General features: G+C 40.0%; 1 protein-coding gene across 3 annotated transcripts in view; it reads right to left on the bottom strand.

Moving 5' to 3' along the window:
• The window catches only part of TP63 (tumor protein p63), a 224,594-nt gene that overhangs the window by 2,424 nt on the left and 207,135 nt on the right, over window positions 1-15,035 (bottom strand). For 2 of the 3 annotated variants that reach the window (XM_007083553.3, XM_042998999.1), the window contains exons 10-12: window positions 4,609-4,766; window positions 2,333-2,477; window positions 919-1,012 (exon numbers count right to left, since the gene is read on the bottom strand). In XM_007083553.3, the coding sequence (XP_007083615.2) occupies window positions 919-1,012; window positions 2,333-2,477; window positions 4,609-4,766 (397 nt within the window). Of the gene's footprint in view, window positions 1-918; window positions 1,013-2,332; window positions 2,478-4,608; window positions 4,767-11,782; window positions 12,132-15,035 lie in introns of those variants that run through there. The other variant, XM_007083556.3, reaches the window with a different exon arrangement.

The following is a 15,035-nucleotide window of genomic DNA, read 5'->3' on the forward strand; positions in this document are numbered from 1 at the left end:
AGCCTGGAAGGAAAATCAGATTGCCATAAGCCAGAACAATACAAGCTCCCAAGAATACAAGCCATTCATGAAGTGGTATAGGAAGCGCGCGCACACACACACACACACACACACACACACACACACAGTCCCCTTCCATCCAGCTTGCTGCAAAAGACAAAGAATATCAAAGCCAGAGGGAGTGATTTTGAACGCAGTTTGATAAACTGAGGCTCAGAGAGGCAAAGTGATAACCCAAAGTCTCATTATTACTAAAAAGCATGGATGGGACTTGAACCATGACCAGTGAATTTTCTCAATGGTCAAGGATGGCTTGGCCCTATTCTAATATAATTGAAAATAAGGGAACATATGGTTCTAATTGAGAGGAATGGCTGAATCCTCCTTAAGGTCCTACTTTAAGGAAAGGCAGAAGAAGCCAGTTAACAGAGTTAAAGACCAGAAGCTTCCACCTTAGGACTCTATTCCTAGTTCTGCCATCAACTCATCATGCAAATGATTATAATGTTGTCTCTCCATGATTTAAAGTGAGGATAATATCACCTGATTCCTGATAGCTTCCCTGGGGTCTCATACTGATTAATGAGCACATCTAAAAAATTCTCTAAATTCTTTCAAGATTATAAATATCTTGGAGGTGGGAATTGGGTTTCCTCTTTCCCACTGAATACAGTATGTGTGCTATAGAGAATTACTGGCTGATCTGACAAGCAGAGGAAGACTGATCACCAAACTTCTCACGTATGTAGGCTCAGGCCTGGGAATCTTTCTAATATGGTAATGGTTTCCACCAAATTTGGGGACTGAGGGTATGATAACAAATTTTAAAACCAGGGGGAACTGAACTACAAGGTGGATGTCACCAGGGGGAGGGAATGAATAAATAAAACTCAAGAGAAAAGTCTAACAGTTACTTACATCCATGGAGTAATGCTCAATCTGATAGATGGTGGTCAGCCCCTGGGTCGTGAAATAGTCCAGACATGATGAACAGCCCAACCTCGCTAAGAAACTGCAGAGGGAGGAGGGAAGAGGAAGGAGGAAACAGAAACAGAAAGTTCACCCCAACTGCATTGGCGAGATAAAGGAAAACCCAACATTATCGCCCTCGGATGCCCTACAGGAAAGACTAGGGGCAGGTGAAACATACGGAGGCCTTGGATTTGAGGTTTGGGAATGGTTAGTGACTTGAACTTTAGGTCTATAGAAATTAAAATCAACTCTGAAGATTCCTGCAGAGCAGTGATTTTCAAAAGGTGATTGGTGGAATTCTCAGGGGTTCTACATAGATAAGTGCCTTATGAGCCATTGCAGGGGGGTGAAAGGAAGGAGCCCAGTGGTCAGGTTCCCAGCGCTCTTGCCTCCTGCCTCTTCACATCCAAAAGAGCACCTCTACTCGAATTGCTTTGTCTCTGGGGTTTCTGAGAATGGTTCACGCGGCTAAGAAAAAAATGGAGGCTACTCTACTAGGAATGCTTTCTGATTTATGTCCTACTCAGAATACAGACCCCTCCTTTCTGGCGCTGGTCTCAGATTGGTGATGCCACCATCACAGAGCCACAGGTGGGGTGGCACAAGCCACACGCCTTGCCGTCTCTCTGACACTGTTTAGGACTGCCGCATCAGTCACATGGGGATCAGTACCCATTTTTCCAACAGCCAAACGAAAGGGTCATTCTGCACGTGAAGCAGGGGCAGATGATGTGCACTAGGCGTGGATGTGGCACCCACTCTCACTTCTGTGGGAAGAGATCTTTCAGGCTTCACACATTTCCCTCTTCTGGCTGTCTGAACCCCCTTGCCTAAGGTGTGCCTGCTTTGTGTATGGCAGTGTAACAGCGGCCATTGGCTTCTTGAAAGTCCCTGTCGTCTCTGTAACCATTAAAACTTCTTTACGGACATCCCACTCCGACATAATGAGGCCATGGTGGCTGAGAGCTAGGAGTCCTGGAGAACGGGAAAGGGAGCAAGATAGCAAGTTTACGGCCCTTCTTGGGTCCCCAGCCCTGAGCACCAGTTTGAAGGCCACAACTGACCATGTGAAACTGTGAGGGAGGAGGAAGAGGGTAAGTGAAGATGAGGGGAAACAGGCATGAAAAATGATTTGCCTATAAACTCACATTTTCACTTTGTCCCCTATGGATTATAGTGCTTTTCCTCGATTAAACACTGCTGACCACTCCACAGATCAGAGATAACAGTGCTGAACACCCATCGTAGGAAGGGCTGCTTTCTTTTTTTCCCAACTGCATACTGAACTCTGAGAGCATCCGCCCTCCACCACCCCGAGTTGCTGAGGACAGGCCCCCGGGGGCACATGCCGTGGACTCACCTGACAAGGCTGCAATCTGTGGGGTACGGAGGTGGGGGAGTGCAGTGGGAGGTGGATGGCATGGAGAGTGGGGGAGGGAGGGCCTGGGTGGGGCTGAGTCCATTCATGTCTCCAGCCATTGGCATGTGGGTGCCCATCATAGGAACTGAACAGAAGCAGGAGGAACAGAGAGGGTTACTGCCGTCATCAGTACCAGCTTCCCAGGGGTCCATCTTGTCTGGTTTAATGTTACCAAGGGCCTAATCCACCAGCCTTCCTTTTCAGTCTTCTCTCTCACTGCACCCCTTAAGCACCCTATGTCTCATCCAACAGAAGACAACGTTCACCAAACTCCAAAATAATTACACATTTCTCGAACCCTGCATGTGCTCCTAGGACAATCTCCCCCCACTTCTTTCTAATGCTCTGTTCAACTGCACACTACTCCTGAGGTTAATATATTCCTCTTTGCATTTGCCTTCATGGCTTATATTTCTGTCTCCCTTGTTAGGCTAACTTCTTAGGCCTGGCACAGATCACGTGCTCAGTAAACTGAGGTGAGGTGAACAAGTAAACAGATCTGTGAATGAGAATGACCTCTGGAATAACTGTTTGGGAACAGAAGGATTTATTGCAATATTTGGGAACCATAGGCCTATTAAGCAAGAATGAAATGAAAGGTTCCAGCTCTTTCTTATGGTCCATTTCTGGATTGTATTCAGGGACACCAGCAACACTGATTGGTTTTTTACTAAACTAAAAACTGGAAACATCTACCTATAGAGAAGAAGCGCTTAATACAGATCATATCTATGAAACAAATTTTGTCTTCAGGTCAAAAAAAAACCAGAGGAACATTGCTACTAAAAGATTAATGCGATTTGCTTTTATTTTCGTGACTAGCAATATGCTCCCAAAGGAAAGGCCTCTGTCACCAACTAGCCCCCTAAAGAGCACAGGCTTATTTTATCTTATCACTTTCCCTTCTGACTTTGCCAGTGCTATCAAAGAAAATTGTGAAGTATAAAGAAAAAGTAGGCAAACCGTAAATTACACAAATGTGAAGGAACAAATGGACTCTAAGATGTCACAAGAGAGGAAATAAAGTAAAAAAAAAAAATGACACTTTTTCCTTTTGCTGTCAGAGTAGCAGACCTGTCAGGGGGTGAGGTTTGGAGCCTTAGGATGAATTTATCACTAGTGAGACAGCAGTTTGGCTCTAAAGTCTTTGTTAGCAAACCAAGCAACCTTACCACATACACCTGTGTCTCATGTAAATCTGAATCTTTGCCATCGGACCACAGAGAGTCACAACCCTAGCTTCCCTTAACTTTAAGAAAACAAAACCAAAACAAAACCTCTAATCTCTTCAAGGTAATACTGAAATGCAGGTTTAAAGGCTTGATCAGAATAATGAAGGATTTCAAAGGACAAGATTGAAGCATTATTTTATGAGGGGCATTGTAGGATACATGTATAGTGTTTAGACTTCTGTGTCCTTATAATACATCCTTCTGCATTTCTAGCATCCGTTTGATTTTCTCTAGTTTGGATATGCACTTTGCTAGATTTAGTTCTAGTGGATAATTCTATTTACAGCAAAGCTATATAGCAATCACCATTCATTTGGAGGCCCAATTTTCACATTGCCTCTCACAGTTATACTTAGTCGATGTGAGTAATCTGTGCGTGAATAAGTAAAAGGGAGACTCCTTTCTCTATGTCAGTTCCTTAATGACTGTATATAGGATGGCGTAGACAAGATGAGAAGGCTAAGATCACAGGGACACACAATCATAAGATGTTAAAAGTGAAGAGTGATACTTTTATGAGTGGAAACGGAGCATTAGAGCAGAGAGGTTACTTGTCCATAGTTGCATGGCTAGTCCTGCCATAGCATCCAGAGGACAACCTATTTCTCTAGACTTTAAGTCTACCACACCATGCTACTTCCCACATGTTGAATATATTTCCTTTTCACTATCTCAAAGGATATAGGAGGTGGGTCCCCCAACCAGGTTGATGGGAAGTGCATGGTTGTTTTCACAGAGATCCTTTTCTCTACTGAAGGAACAGCCTCCTCTATCTCTACCAATGTGCTTTGCCATGAACCATACACTTCGAAAGCGACGAAAAGCTCACCATGAGGAACTCAAGCCATTAGGCTGTGATCTGTCTGTCCCACTGTGCCTTTCCTCAGCTTAAAAAGCAAGCCTCTCCCTGCACCCCAGAGTGGAATCCTCCCCTACACTAGCCCTGTGGACCCATAAGGCGCAGCTAAACGGAGATGCTCTTACTGTTAGCTCCCATGCCATCAGGAATGGTGGTAGGAGTGAGGGCGTTGCGCTGCTGAGGGTTGATAAGCTGGCTCACAGAAGGCAGCTTGTTCATGCTGTTCATTTTGTTGAGAGGTGGAGAGCTGTTACCATATGAAGACTGAGTCTGCATCGAGGTCCTGGGAACATAAACATGGCAATGATGGTGAGCGGGTCATACTGAACAGGGCGGACTTGTCAGATCCCACAGGTCTCAGATCGAAACGTGGCCTTGAACTACAATTTGTAAAAATATTCCTCCAGGACCTATGACAAGAAATTATTTGTTTCCGTCTGAGAACTTTTTTTTTTTTTGTAAACTAGGGAGGGATTGCAAGGCTATCATCAAGTCATATTTCTCCTGAATTTAGAGTATGAAGTTGTATATCTTCCTAAAGAATCTCTTTTGTGAGAGGGGAAACAATTGCATCTTCTTTTTGCCTCTATTATTTTTTTTCTCCATCTCTTTCCCCTCTCTGGCCCTTCAACTCAAACAAGTTTGAAAATCAATAAGGGAAAAGAAGTCAGTGAAGACCCAAAGGCTTAAGAAAGACATGGAGATGCCAATTTCAAATTGCAGCTGAGGCCTGTTGTGTGTAGCTTCCTAGGCCAGTTGGGATATACAGAAAATGACTACGAGCACCATCAAATCGGGAATTTGGCAGCTCAGCCTGCTGTCATGCAGAGGCCACAACATGGAAACGTGCTTCCTCTGCTTAGGTGTTCGAGGGCCTTTGAGAAAACCCATGGGGATGCCAGCTGCCTTTCTACACAGGAGAAGCCCGGAGCCCAAACAAGTCTTCTGTTGATTTTTGACAAGTCTCCTGGGAGACAAAGACCAACAAAAAAATTCCACTTAGCATAACTTCAATTTGGAAATTTACTCGGATTGGCTTGTCATTCTATGCATCATATCACATATGATATTCCCTACCAACTGTCACGTCTCACTCTCTGATTACAGAACTAGTGATATCTATGATCATTGGAGCAGGATATAGCATCAGAAAAACAAAGTTTAAGACTTCCTCTAGCATATACTAGAATCTATAGGTCCCCATGTTGGCCACTAAATATCTTTGCTTTTGTTTTATCACAAAAAAACTCTATAAATACATACACACTTGTTCAAATTGGATGTTAGAGGTAGAAAAATAGTAAGAAACAGTCCCATCTGTGAGGAGCTCATACAGTAGTGGATACATGGGGATAACAATCCAACCTACCTTATAAGGCTGTGGTGGGAACTGGAAAAGATAAGATGAGGAAGAACTTTATGGGCTATATGCCATTTACAGTGAGTAATTATGACCACAGAACAAAGATTGGAACTATGGTGGGAAAACTCCCCTTTTACAATTTCCAGACAAAGTGCGTTATTTTTTCCTATTTGTCTCCTTCCTGCAGTCATATTTATTATAGTAGATAAGAGATTGAAAAAACAGTTTCTCTAACATTTTATTTTGTATATATGTGTATATAAAACACTCTATGTTTTATATATATATATATACATATATATAAAACTCTATATTATATAAATTATATATATGTATTATATACAGAGAGAAACTTTGTGTTTGTATGTGTGTGCATGTATATATATATATTTGTATGTGTGTGCATGTATATATATATATATATATATGTATTTGCATAAATAAGTATGGCAATTGGTGTACAATTAACAATTCAACTGTGTTCTATAATTACTGACTTTAAGGTAGGAGGGCATCGCTTTTGCTGTTTAGATCTTTTCAAGAACTCACAATTATAGGTCCATGTTGTATAAACAGGTGTTTACGTAATAAACCCTCCCAATTGCAAGACACTTCAGGTTACTAAGCTCTCCTTTATCCATTTTCTGAATGATTTCCACATCCCTCTGGAGGAGAACATGGTCTGGCAGGGCAGGGATGGGCAGAAATTATTATGCCTATTTTACATATGTGTAAATATAAGGTCTTAAGAATAAATGGGCACGAGTCACACATTACTAAATGATGAGTTGAGGGTCTCCTGGTTCCTAGCCCAGGAGTTTCTTTCTTTTATTCTGTGATAACTTTCCAGAAACAAGACAGTATTATGCATTAGGTCACAGAATCAGGAAATGGGTTAAGTGGTAAGAGAAGTGGGAGAGACTGAGATATGGTAGGGGGCAAGGGATCTAGCAGTCAGTCCCCCCAACTATCATCAATCCAACTATCATCTATCCCCGTGTTGAAGCCTAGTGTTAAGAGTTAGCACGTTGGATATACTTAGGAACACTTGTAAATCCATATCAAAGTGCAGAGAAGCACAGGGAAAAGTGGCCAAGAGATGCTTTGCCAGGTGCTTTTTCCATTTTTTCCCACTCCGGGCGGAAAAATTCCCCCTGTTCAGACTCCAGGGGCAGGTTGATCTTCTGCAGCCTAAAGATACCTCTCTCTTTCTCTTCCATTTTCCCAAATCAGTCAAATGCAAAGCAAGAGCTTATGGAAGCATTGCTTGAACCATTAATATTCACCTTTAGGAAAATAAAAATATTTTTTAAAGCTTTGCATTTTTCCTGTGTGCTGTAGCATAATAAATTCCTTCTTCCAAATCCTATTACACTTCTCTCCTCTGTTTCTTTTTGAGGTCTGTATTTTTGACCATTTTATTAGGTCATTTATTATGAACAGCCTAAACTATTTTAGGAAGCTAGCTCAAAAACCATAGATGAACAAAGAAGGAACATGAAATTTGGAGTCAAACAAAACATCCAGGTTCATCTTCTAGATTTGACACAAATTAATTGATTTTGGATGTTATGCAAGGCTCTTGAGTCTTATTTTCTTTATCTGTAGAACAGGTATTATACTTACTCTAGAAAAGCTGCTATAAAGACTAACATGGAATAATATGGAAACAACCTAACAGTCTATCAATACATGAGTGGATAAAGATTCGGCATATATACAATCACATATTACTCATTCATAAAAAAGAATGAGATCTTGCCATTTGTGCCAACATGAATGGACCTAGAGGGTATTATGTTGAGTGAAATAAGTCAGATAGGAAAGTATATTGTATGATTTTACCTATATGTGGAATCTAAAAGTAAAATAAATGAACAAACAAAACAAAAACATACTCATAAGTACAGAGAACAAACTGGTATTTGCCAGAGGGACCAAGGATTGGAGGAATGAGCTAAGTAGGTGAAGGGGATTAAAAGGTACAAACTTCCAGTTATAAGATAAATGTCACATGGATGCAAAGTACAGCATAAGGAACACAGTCAATAATACTGTAATAACTTTGTATAGTGACAGATGGTGACTACACTTAATGTGGTGAGCATTCTGTAGTGTATATAAATGTCAAATCACTGTGTTGTACACCTGAAACTAATATAATGTGTTAACTATATTTCAATTAAAAAAATAATAGAGGGGCACCTGAGTGGCTCAGTTGGTTGAGCGTCTAGCTTGTGATTTCGGCTCAGGGCATGATCGAGCCCCGTGTGGGGCTCTTCCGAGGGTGGAGCCTGCTTAAGATTCTCTCTCTCTCTTTTCCTCTCCTCCTCTCCTTCACTCACATGCTCTCTCTATCAAATAATAATAATAATGATAGGGTTTTTTTTTAAGTTTATTTATTTATTTGGAGAGAGAGCGAGCCCATGCATGCAAGAGGAGAGAAGAGAGAGAGAGGGAGGGAAAGAATCCCAAGCAGTCTCCACACTGTCAGCGCAGAGCCTGACAGAGTGCTCAAGTCCAGGAACCCTGAGTTCATGACCTGAGCCGCAATCAAGTGTCAGACCCTTCACCAACTGAGCCACCCAGGTGCCCCAGTAATACCAGATTTGTAAAAATAATAAAAAAAATAAAAAAGTAAAATCTATTATATTCTTTAAAAAGAAAACATTAAATTAGATTATATGAGAGCCCTGGACATTGTCCCGTAATTTGTAGATGCTCAAGCAACTTTGGTTCTTTTTACTCTTACCCTCAGTAGCAAATGTTTAATACTCTCGTTTTTGGTCAAGGGAGTGAGAGGCATCAGTTTAAGAATTAACAGGAGGAGGTGAAAACTATTCTTTCTTGAACAAGTCCAGGAATTAGGGTGAGTGGATAAATGGGGATAAGAGAGTGCCAAAAAGTCAGAAATTCTGATTGCCTCTCCTTTAATGTGGAAGAGAGGGTTAAAGCCACAGGGAGCAAGGTCAGGGCAGTCTGTTTATCATTAAGTTTTCAATGCCTGAAATACAGTGAAATACAAAGAATATTCTGATAAGCTCTATGTGCTGTGGAAAAGGGAGCAAGACTGAATAAGTCTGTGACCAATTTAAAGGCCTTGAAGAACCACCTTACCCCCCACCCCCCTTACACATATAATGTCACAGTCATTGAGTGGAAAGTCCCAAGGATTATTGAGGAATCTGAAGAGAAGGAAAAAGTGTACAAGGACAATAAGGATCTGTGACGTGATGGGTTTCTTGCCCTCCTCCACCCTCCCAGTGCGTGCACGCGCACGCACACACACACACACACACACACACCGAAAAAAGCGATAGTGTAGTAATCCTCAGAAAAACAACCAGGAGTAAGCCTCAGGCTGTTTTCTCCAGATTTCTTTAGATTTTTGCAGGAATCCAACATAACAGAGATGTAGAAAGACATGTTTCATGTAATTCTAGTTTTGAGGAGAAATTCTGGAAAAGTCAAGTCCTAGGTCTTAACTTTAACAGCTCAGGCTTCTGTGTACATTGCTAAGAAAACAATTCAGTATCTCAGAGCTGTAGGTGACCTTAAATCATTTAGGATGAAAAACACAGGTTTCCTGATTACAAGCCTTGTGCCTATATCCATGGGAAAGAGCCCAAATTCTTGAAAAGACAAATTCAAAGTCATCTCCATCTTGATGGAGATATATAGAATTCCGCCAAAGGATTCCTTTTTTTTTTTTTTTTTTTTTTTTTTGCCTTAAATCTTTCATTGTTGGTTAGAAAGCAACTCTCTGGTAGAATTTGGTGATACCTGAGGGTAAATCTAGTCCAGCAAACTGTTTCTGGAGTGCAGAATTTGAGAGGGGAAAGAGATAATGAAGATAAAACAAAATACCCCCTATCTCAGGAAGGTCAAAAAAAAGGGAAGCCATGTGACATCAGAAAAGGAAGTGTTCTTCCTCAAAATTTTGCCCACGACTGCCCTGCCAGTAACCTTACCCTCCAGTTGGGTAATCTTGCTTCTAAAGACAAAAGGTGGCATTGATTCTCTAGATAGATCAACTGAAATTATACAATATTTTCCATTAGTTCAAGTATATACATTTATATAAGTCACTATACATGCATTAAAAACTTGCATAAAAATGGGGTGAAAGAAAAAAAACTTGTGAAAGAAAAAGCAAATGCAAAAAAAAACTAAACATACTCATTAACCCTTTTAGGGATTTGTGAACCCCTTAAAAGGGGATTGGAAAGTTATTTGAAAAGACCTCAACAGCATAATGAGTGCATCAGATTTTGCTAATATACTTTTGTCTTGAAGATAATTTTTTCTTAAGTATTTTTTCAAGCTACTAGATTACTTATTTTTATTCAGAACAAGTGTTTTTGAAGCTTTTAAAAATAATTACTCAAAGATTAGAACATAGTGTAATTAAAACAAAAATGGACAACAGGTTCCACTACAGAGTTCTGGATGATGATTTGCTAATGCCCATGCCACAGAAGCCGAATTATTTAATAGATTGGGATTTGGATTTGATTCAAGTTTGGCAATTTCATATATAGCTCGAGAGCTGTTCAGAGAGGTAGGCAAATGATAGTATAATACCTGACTCCTTATGGTGAAATTAAACACCCACAGGGCTAAAATATATTTCAAGTTGAGGTAGGCATTGAAATTTATTTTTAGAACTGATGACCTTAATACAGAGCATCTTAAATAAAAACACCAAATACTGACAGAAGTGGAACAAAACTGAAGGGACTGTTCAATTACTCTTGTTCTTAAACTCACACATGGTACTTCAAGCATTGATAGGAAAATATTCTAGGATTAAGGAATTAAAAAGCAAGAGAGACAGAAAGAAAAACTGCAAGATGAACCAAGATGCAAAAGTTTATTGAAAATTAAAATCACACATCCATAAAGCAACAGCCTCAATAACAAGAAATCATTGCTGTGATGACACAGAATAAAGGGCTGGTGATTTGGTGTGGGGAGAAGTGGGGGGAGAGTTTTCAAGTCTTTAAACTATTATTTTAAAATACATTTCTAAAATGGAAAGCAATAGATTCTCTAAACTCTTTGAGCCAAAAAAAAAAAAAATCATCTATTCTTTCTATCTTTAAGTTTCAGACCAGGAGTTCAGATTTTCACATTGTCTACCTGGACATCACTTAAATAAAATGTAAGTGTCCTGGACAAAGGAGTTGGAACAGTATCAGCAATATGGCTAGTTTCATGGTAGGACTGAGAGATAGGGGCTCCAATGAGCAAATTAGTCATAGATTTGGTGAGAGGCCTTTGAACCCCATTTCGGCCATTGAAATATGATCTTTAACTGCCTGGAATAATATTACTGAGGTGGTTTTACCCTCGTATTAAAATGACAGATTAGGTTTATCTGCCTTGGGGTCTTAACAATCGCTTGCGGGGTAGGGCCCCGGGGTTTCCATGAGCAAGGAAGATTATCATATCAGATGCCAACAAGGTGGCAGTGGTAGGATCTAACACAGTGTTACTGAACTTTCTATCTACATATTGAGGGGAGGACACTAATAATGCAAACTCTCTAAAAGAAGAAAAGAACATCCCCCCACATTGGCTACTTACAGTAATTATCATCTCTCTGCCCAGCAGTACACTTGACACTTCAGTGTGTTACTATTTGTAATATTATTGCATGACCAGCATTAAAAGGGCCTGACTGAAGCTCTCAGTCATCTAGAATTTTCTTATGCACAGACAATAACAACTTTTTTCTCCTTTTCTTAAAAAGACATCTTAAGTTTGAGACCTGCTCAAAAGCTTCTTTATGAGTTTTAGAAACACAACAGAAGGTAACAAAAGGGTTCCAATAAACATCTTAATGCCCCTCTTTCCAACCTGAGCCCCTCCCTTCTAAGAAAAACACAAAGCTCACAGACAAACACAGGGGTTCCTGACTGCCCAGTGCTAGATATAAGGATGCAGAATCTGTGGAAAATGTCCTTTCTTGTAAAGTTTTGAGTCCCTTCAAAAGATTTTCTCACTACTGGCTGTATGCCTTTGAGCAGTTGGGTCTCTGAGCCAAAGTGTCTTCAAGTTCTGCTTACGAGGGCTGGACACACACACACGTGCACGCGCGCACACACACACATACATGGACACACAAGAAACACACGCTCAAAATACAGATATGGGGTGGGAGTGGTCTATGGGTACACTGATCGGTTTGGAGGGCTGGAATGTCTAAAGAAGACGTCAGACTGTTTCGGGGTTTCTCTCCGGGGCTCCACAAGCTCATTCCTGAAGCAGGCTGAAAGGAGACTGCAGAGAGGAACCAGAGAAAAGAAGAGGTGAAGACTTAGGACTTCATATATTCACATCAACTGAATACAGAAATACCCTCCTACCTTCATGATCACAGTAAGACAGAATAGAATGACCTACAAAGCTATTTTTGCTCCTTCCTCATTATCCTCCTTTAAAATTTCTCAGAGATGACTTCCTCTCAAGATTTTTGTGAAGAAATGAGATAAAGTAGTGGTAGTTCACTAGAATTATCAGAATCACCCATAGAACTTTAAAAAAGAAACAAACAAACAAACAAACAAAAAAACAAGATCCCTCAGAGACCAGGCTGGGGCCCAGGCATATATATTTTTAACAAGTTCTTCAAGTGATTCAGTTGAGGACTAACATGTCAGGGTAGGTCAAGGTACTTAGTACAGTGCTTGGCACATTGGACTCGATGACTTGAAAAGGGAATGCAGAGACAAGAATTAACATTAATCTTTTATAAAATGTCATTGGCCCAATTATGATACCTCATTATTGTTCCTGTGTAGCCTAACTACGAAGCATGAAGAAATACGATCTTATCAGTATGGGGACTGCATCACATGTATTTGTAAAGAACTATTAATGAGCATGTTGTATGTGCCCAGATTGAGGTGGATAAATATCTTAATCCTTTCAGTCACAAACTTGGCCTCCAAATGCACATATCAAACTCATGAAAGCAACTTTTACATAATTAAGAAATCAATTATGCCACAAGGATGCCAGGAACAGATCCTTTTACTTTGCTCAAGATTGTGTAACCCTATGAACTGTTTGGGAATTATTTCCCAGATGGCTTTGAGTCACATTTGGTTATTCCTTACAAAGGAACAAAGCCATTTTTATTTGGTTAGGGCTGGAATTCAGTAAAACATCTCACCAGCAAGAATTGAGATCATCTTAAAGAATACGCCAGAATATGAATTAGTAGCGGCACAATTTACTCTCAGATAAAGAATTGTAACTGACTTCTTGTTTGGAGATTACATTTTAGGGCTTCTCTTGGAGCAAGGACTGGATGGGACAACACACAGGAATCATCTTTTAGTTATGACAAGAGTATATATACGGACCACGAGGGTCCAAACTTTGAGATCTAGAACTGAGATTAGTGGTGCAATGAGACGTGAGAACTTAGAAAAGTGATTTAATCTATCTGAATTCAATTAGCCACAGGTTTTTCCTCATTACCAATTCATGGCTAATAAACCTCTGCCCTGAAAACTTTCTAACAGAGCTGTGATGTTCAAAAAGTAACCCTGTATAAACTATAAAAGTTGTGTTGTTCCTTGACCGAGAAGGTTGAACCAAATGAAATTGTCAATATCCACCTGTTTTTTCCTCTATGAGATTGGCAATTGCAAACAAATACTCTGGACATATGAAGGATTTCTAAATCAAACTTAGAAATATGGTCTAAATCATACCTATCAACAAGACAGAGATTTGTGTATTCTCCTCTCTCCTATGTTGATAATGCTGAAAATATTGCTTGCTTCTCCCTCAGCTATGTAATCTGAGGAAAAAATACCAATACTCTTAGAGAAAGCCATAGCCAAATGAGCTTAAAGAGGTAAGGCTTTGTACTGAAACCACAAGGATACATACCAACTGACTGATACAGAGATATAAAAGTGGGCATAGATATTTATTTTAGTTTTATTATTATAACTTTTTTAACCAATGAAGCAGACAAAACACTGCAAAGAGCTGTGTCTTCCAGATCTGGCTTTCATCTCACCTTGATTATAAACTGGTTATAAAATCACAGGCACAGTCATTGGGCCTCAGTTTCCCCAACTATGGTAGGATGAGATTAGAACCATGACCTTCCAGATCCCACTATGCTCCACTGTTCTCTGACCTGTATTACTGATAATCGACAATCATCAAGGGATCACCAAGGAGAAGGAAACACTCCTCAGGATGCCACGTTTGTATTACAATTAAAATAAATCCATACTGTAGAAACTCGAAAATGATTTTCCAAGAGAAAACAAGAGTAAGGCTAAGTATAATTTTAACAAAATGATGTTGACCTGAGATCATGGTGGAAGCCAAGACGGAGGATAAACTACAGGAAAAAAATGAAAAAGCAATACTATTGGTCCAAAGTGCGCACATCAAAAGATTGCTAAAAAGGTCTCAAGTAGCTTCTGCAAAGTTGTCTTAAGAGTTAATGTCCCTTGGGGCACCTGGGTGGCTCAGCTGGCTAAGTGTCTGACTCTTGATCTCCTCTCAGGTCATGATCTCACGGTTCCTGAGGTCGAGCCCCGGGTTGGGCTCCACACTAACAGTGCGAAGCCTGCTTGAGACTCTCTCTTGCTCTCTGTCTCTGCACCTCCCCTGCTCATGCTCGCTTGCTCGCTCTCTTCCCTCCCTCTAAATAAATAAACTTAAAAAAAAAAAAAAAAGAACCGTAGTTTCTTTGTTAAAAAAAAAGAGTTAATGTCCCTTGAAAATATGAAGGCAGAGTCCAGTGTCAAGAATGGGTCCAATTTGTCCTCCCATGAGATTCTTGTTTCTATAAACATAACCCCAGAATGTTTATTTCAATGTGGGCAAATCAACAAAAATCACACTTCTTTGCAAATGTGTATAAAGCCTACTTATATCTATACCAATTTGATTCACAAAAACTCAGTGTAAAATTTATTTTCCATAAAGCCTATGATCATGAAGGTAACTGTGAAGGAATTTTTGAAAAAGGAAAACCATGCACAAATGAAAAGCAAGCAGAGAGAAAACACATAGTGAGAAACAGAAGTAACTCAGCTGAAAATATTTTATTGCCACTTAGTGGAAACTGTGTATTTTCTTCCCACTAATTTTCCCTCTACTAAAAAGAAAAGCACAAAATTGATCCCTTACCAGCATAAAATTGGTACT

This window comes from Panthera tigris, chromosome C2 (genome assembly GCF_018350195.1).
Source record: "Panthera tigris isolate Pti1 chromosome C2, P.tigris_Pti1_mat1.1, whole genome shotgun sequence".
Lineage (NCBI taxonomy): Eukaryota > Metazoa > Chordata > Mammalia > Carnivora > Felidae > Panthera > Panthera tigris.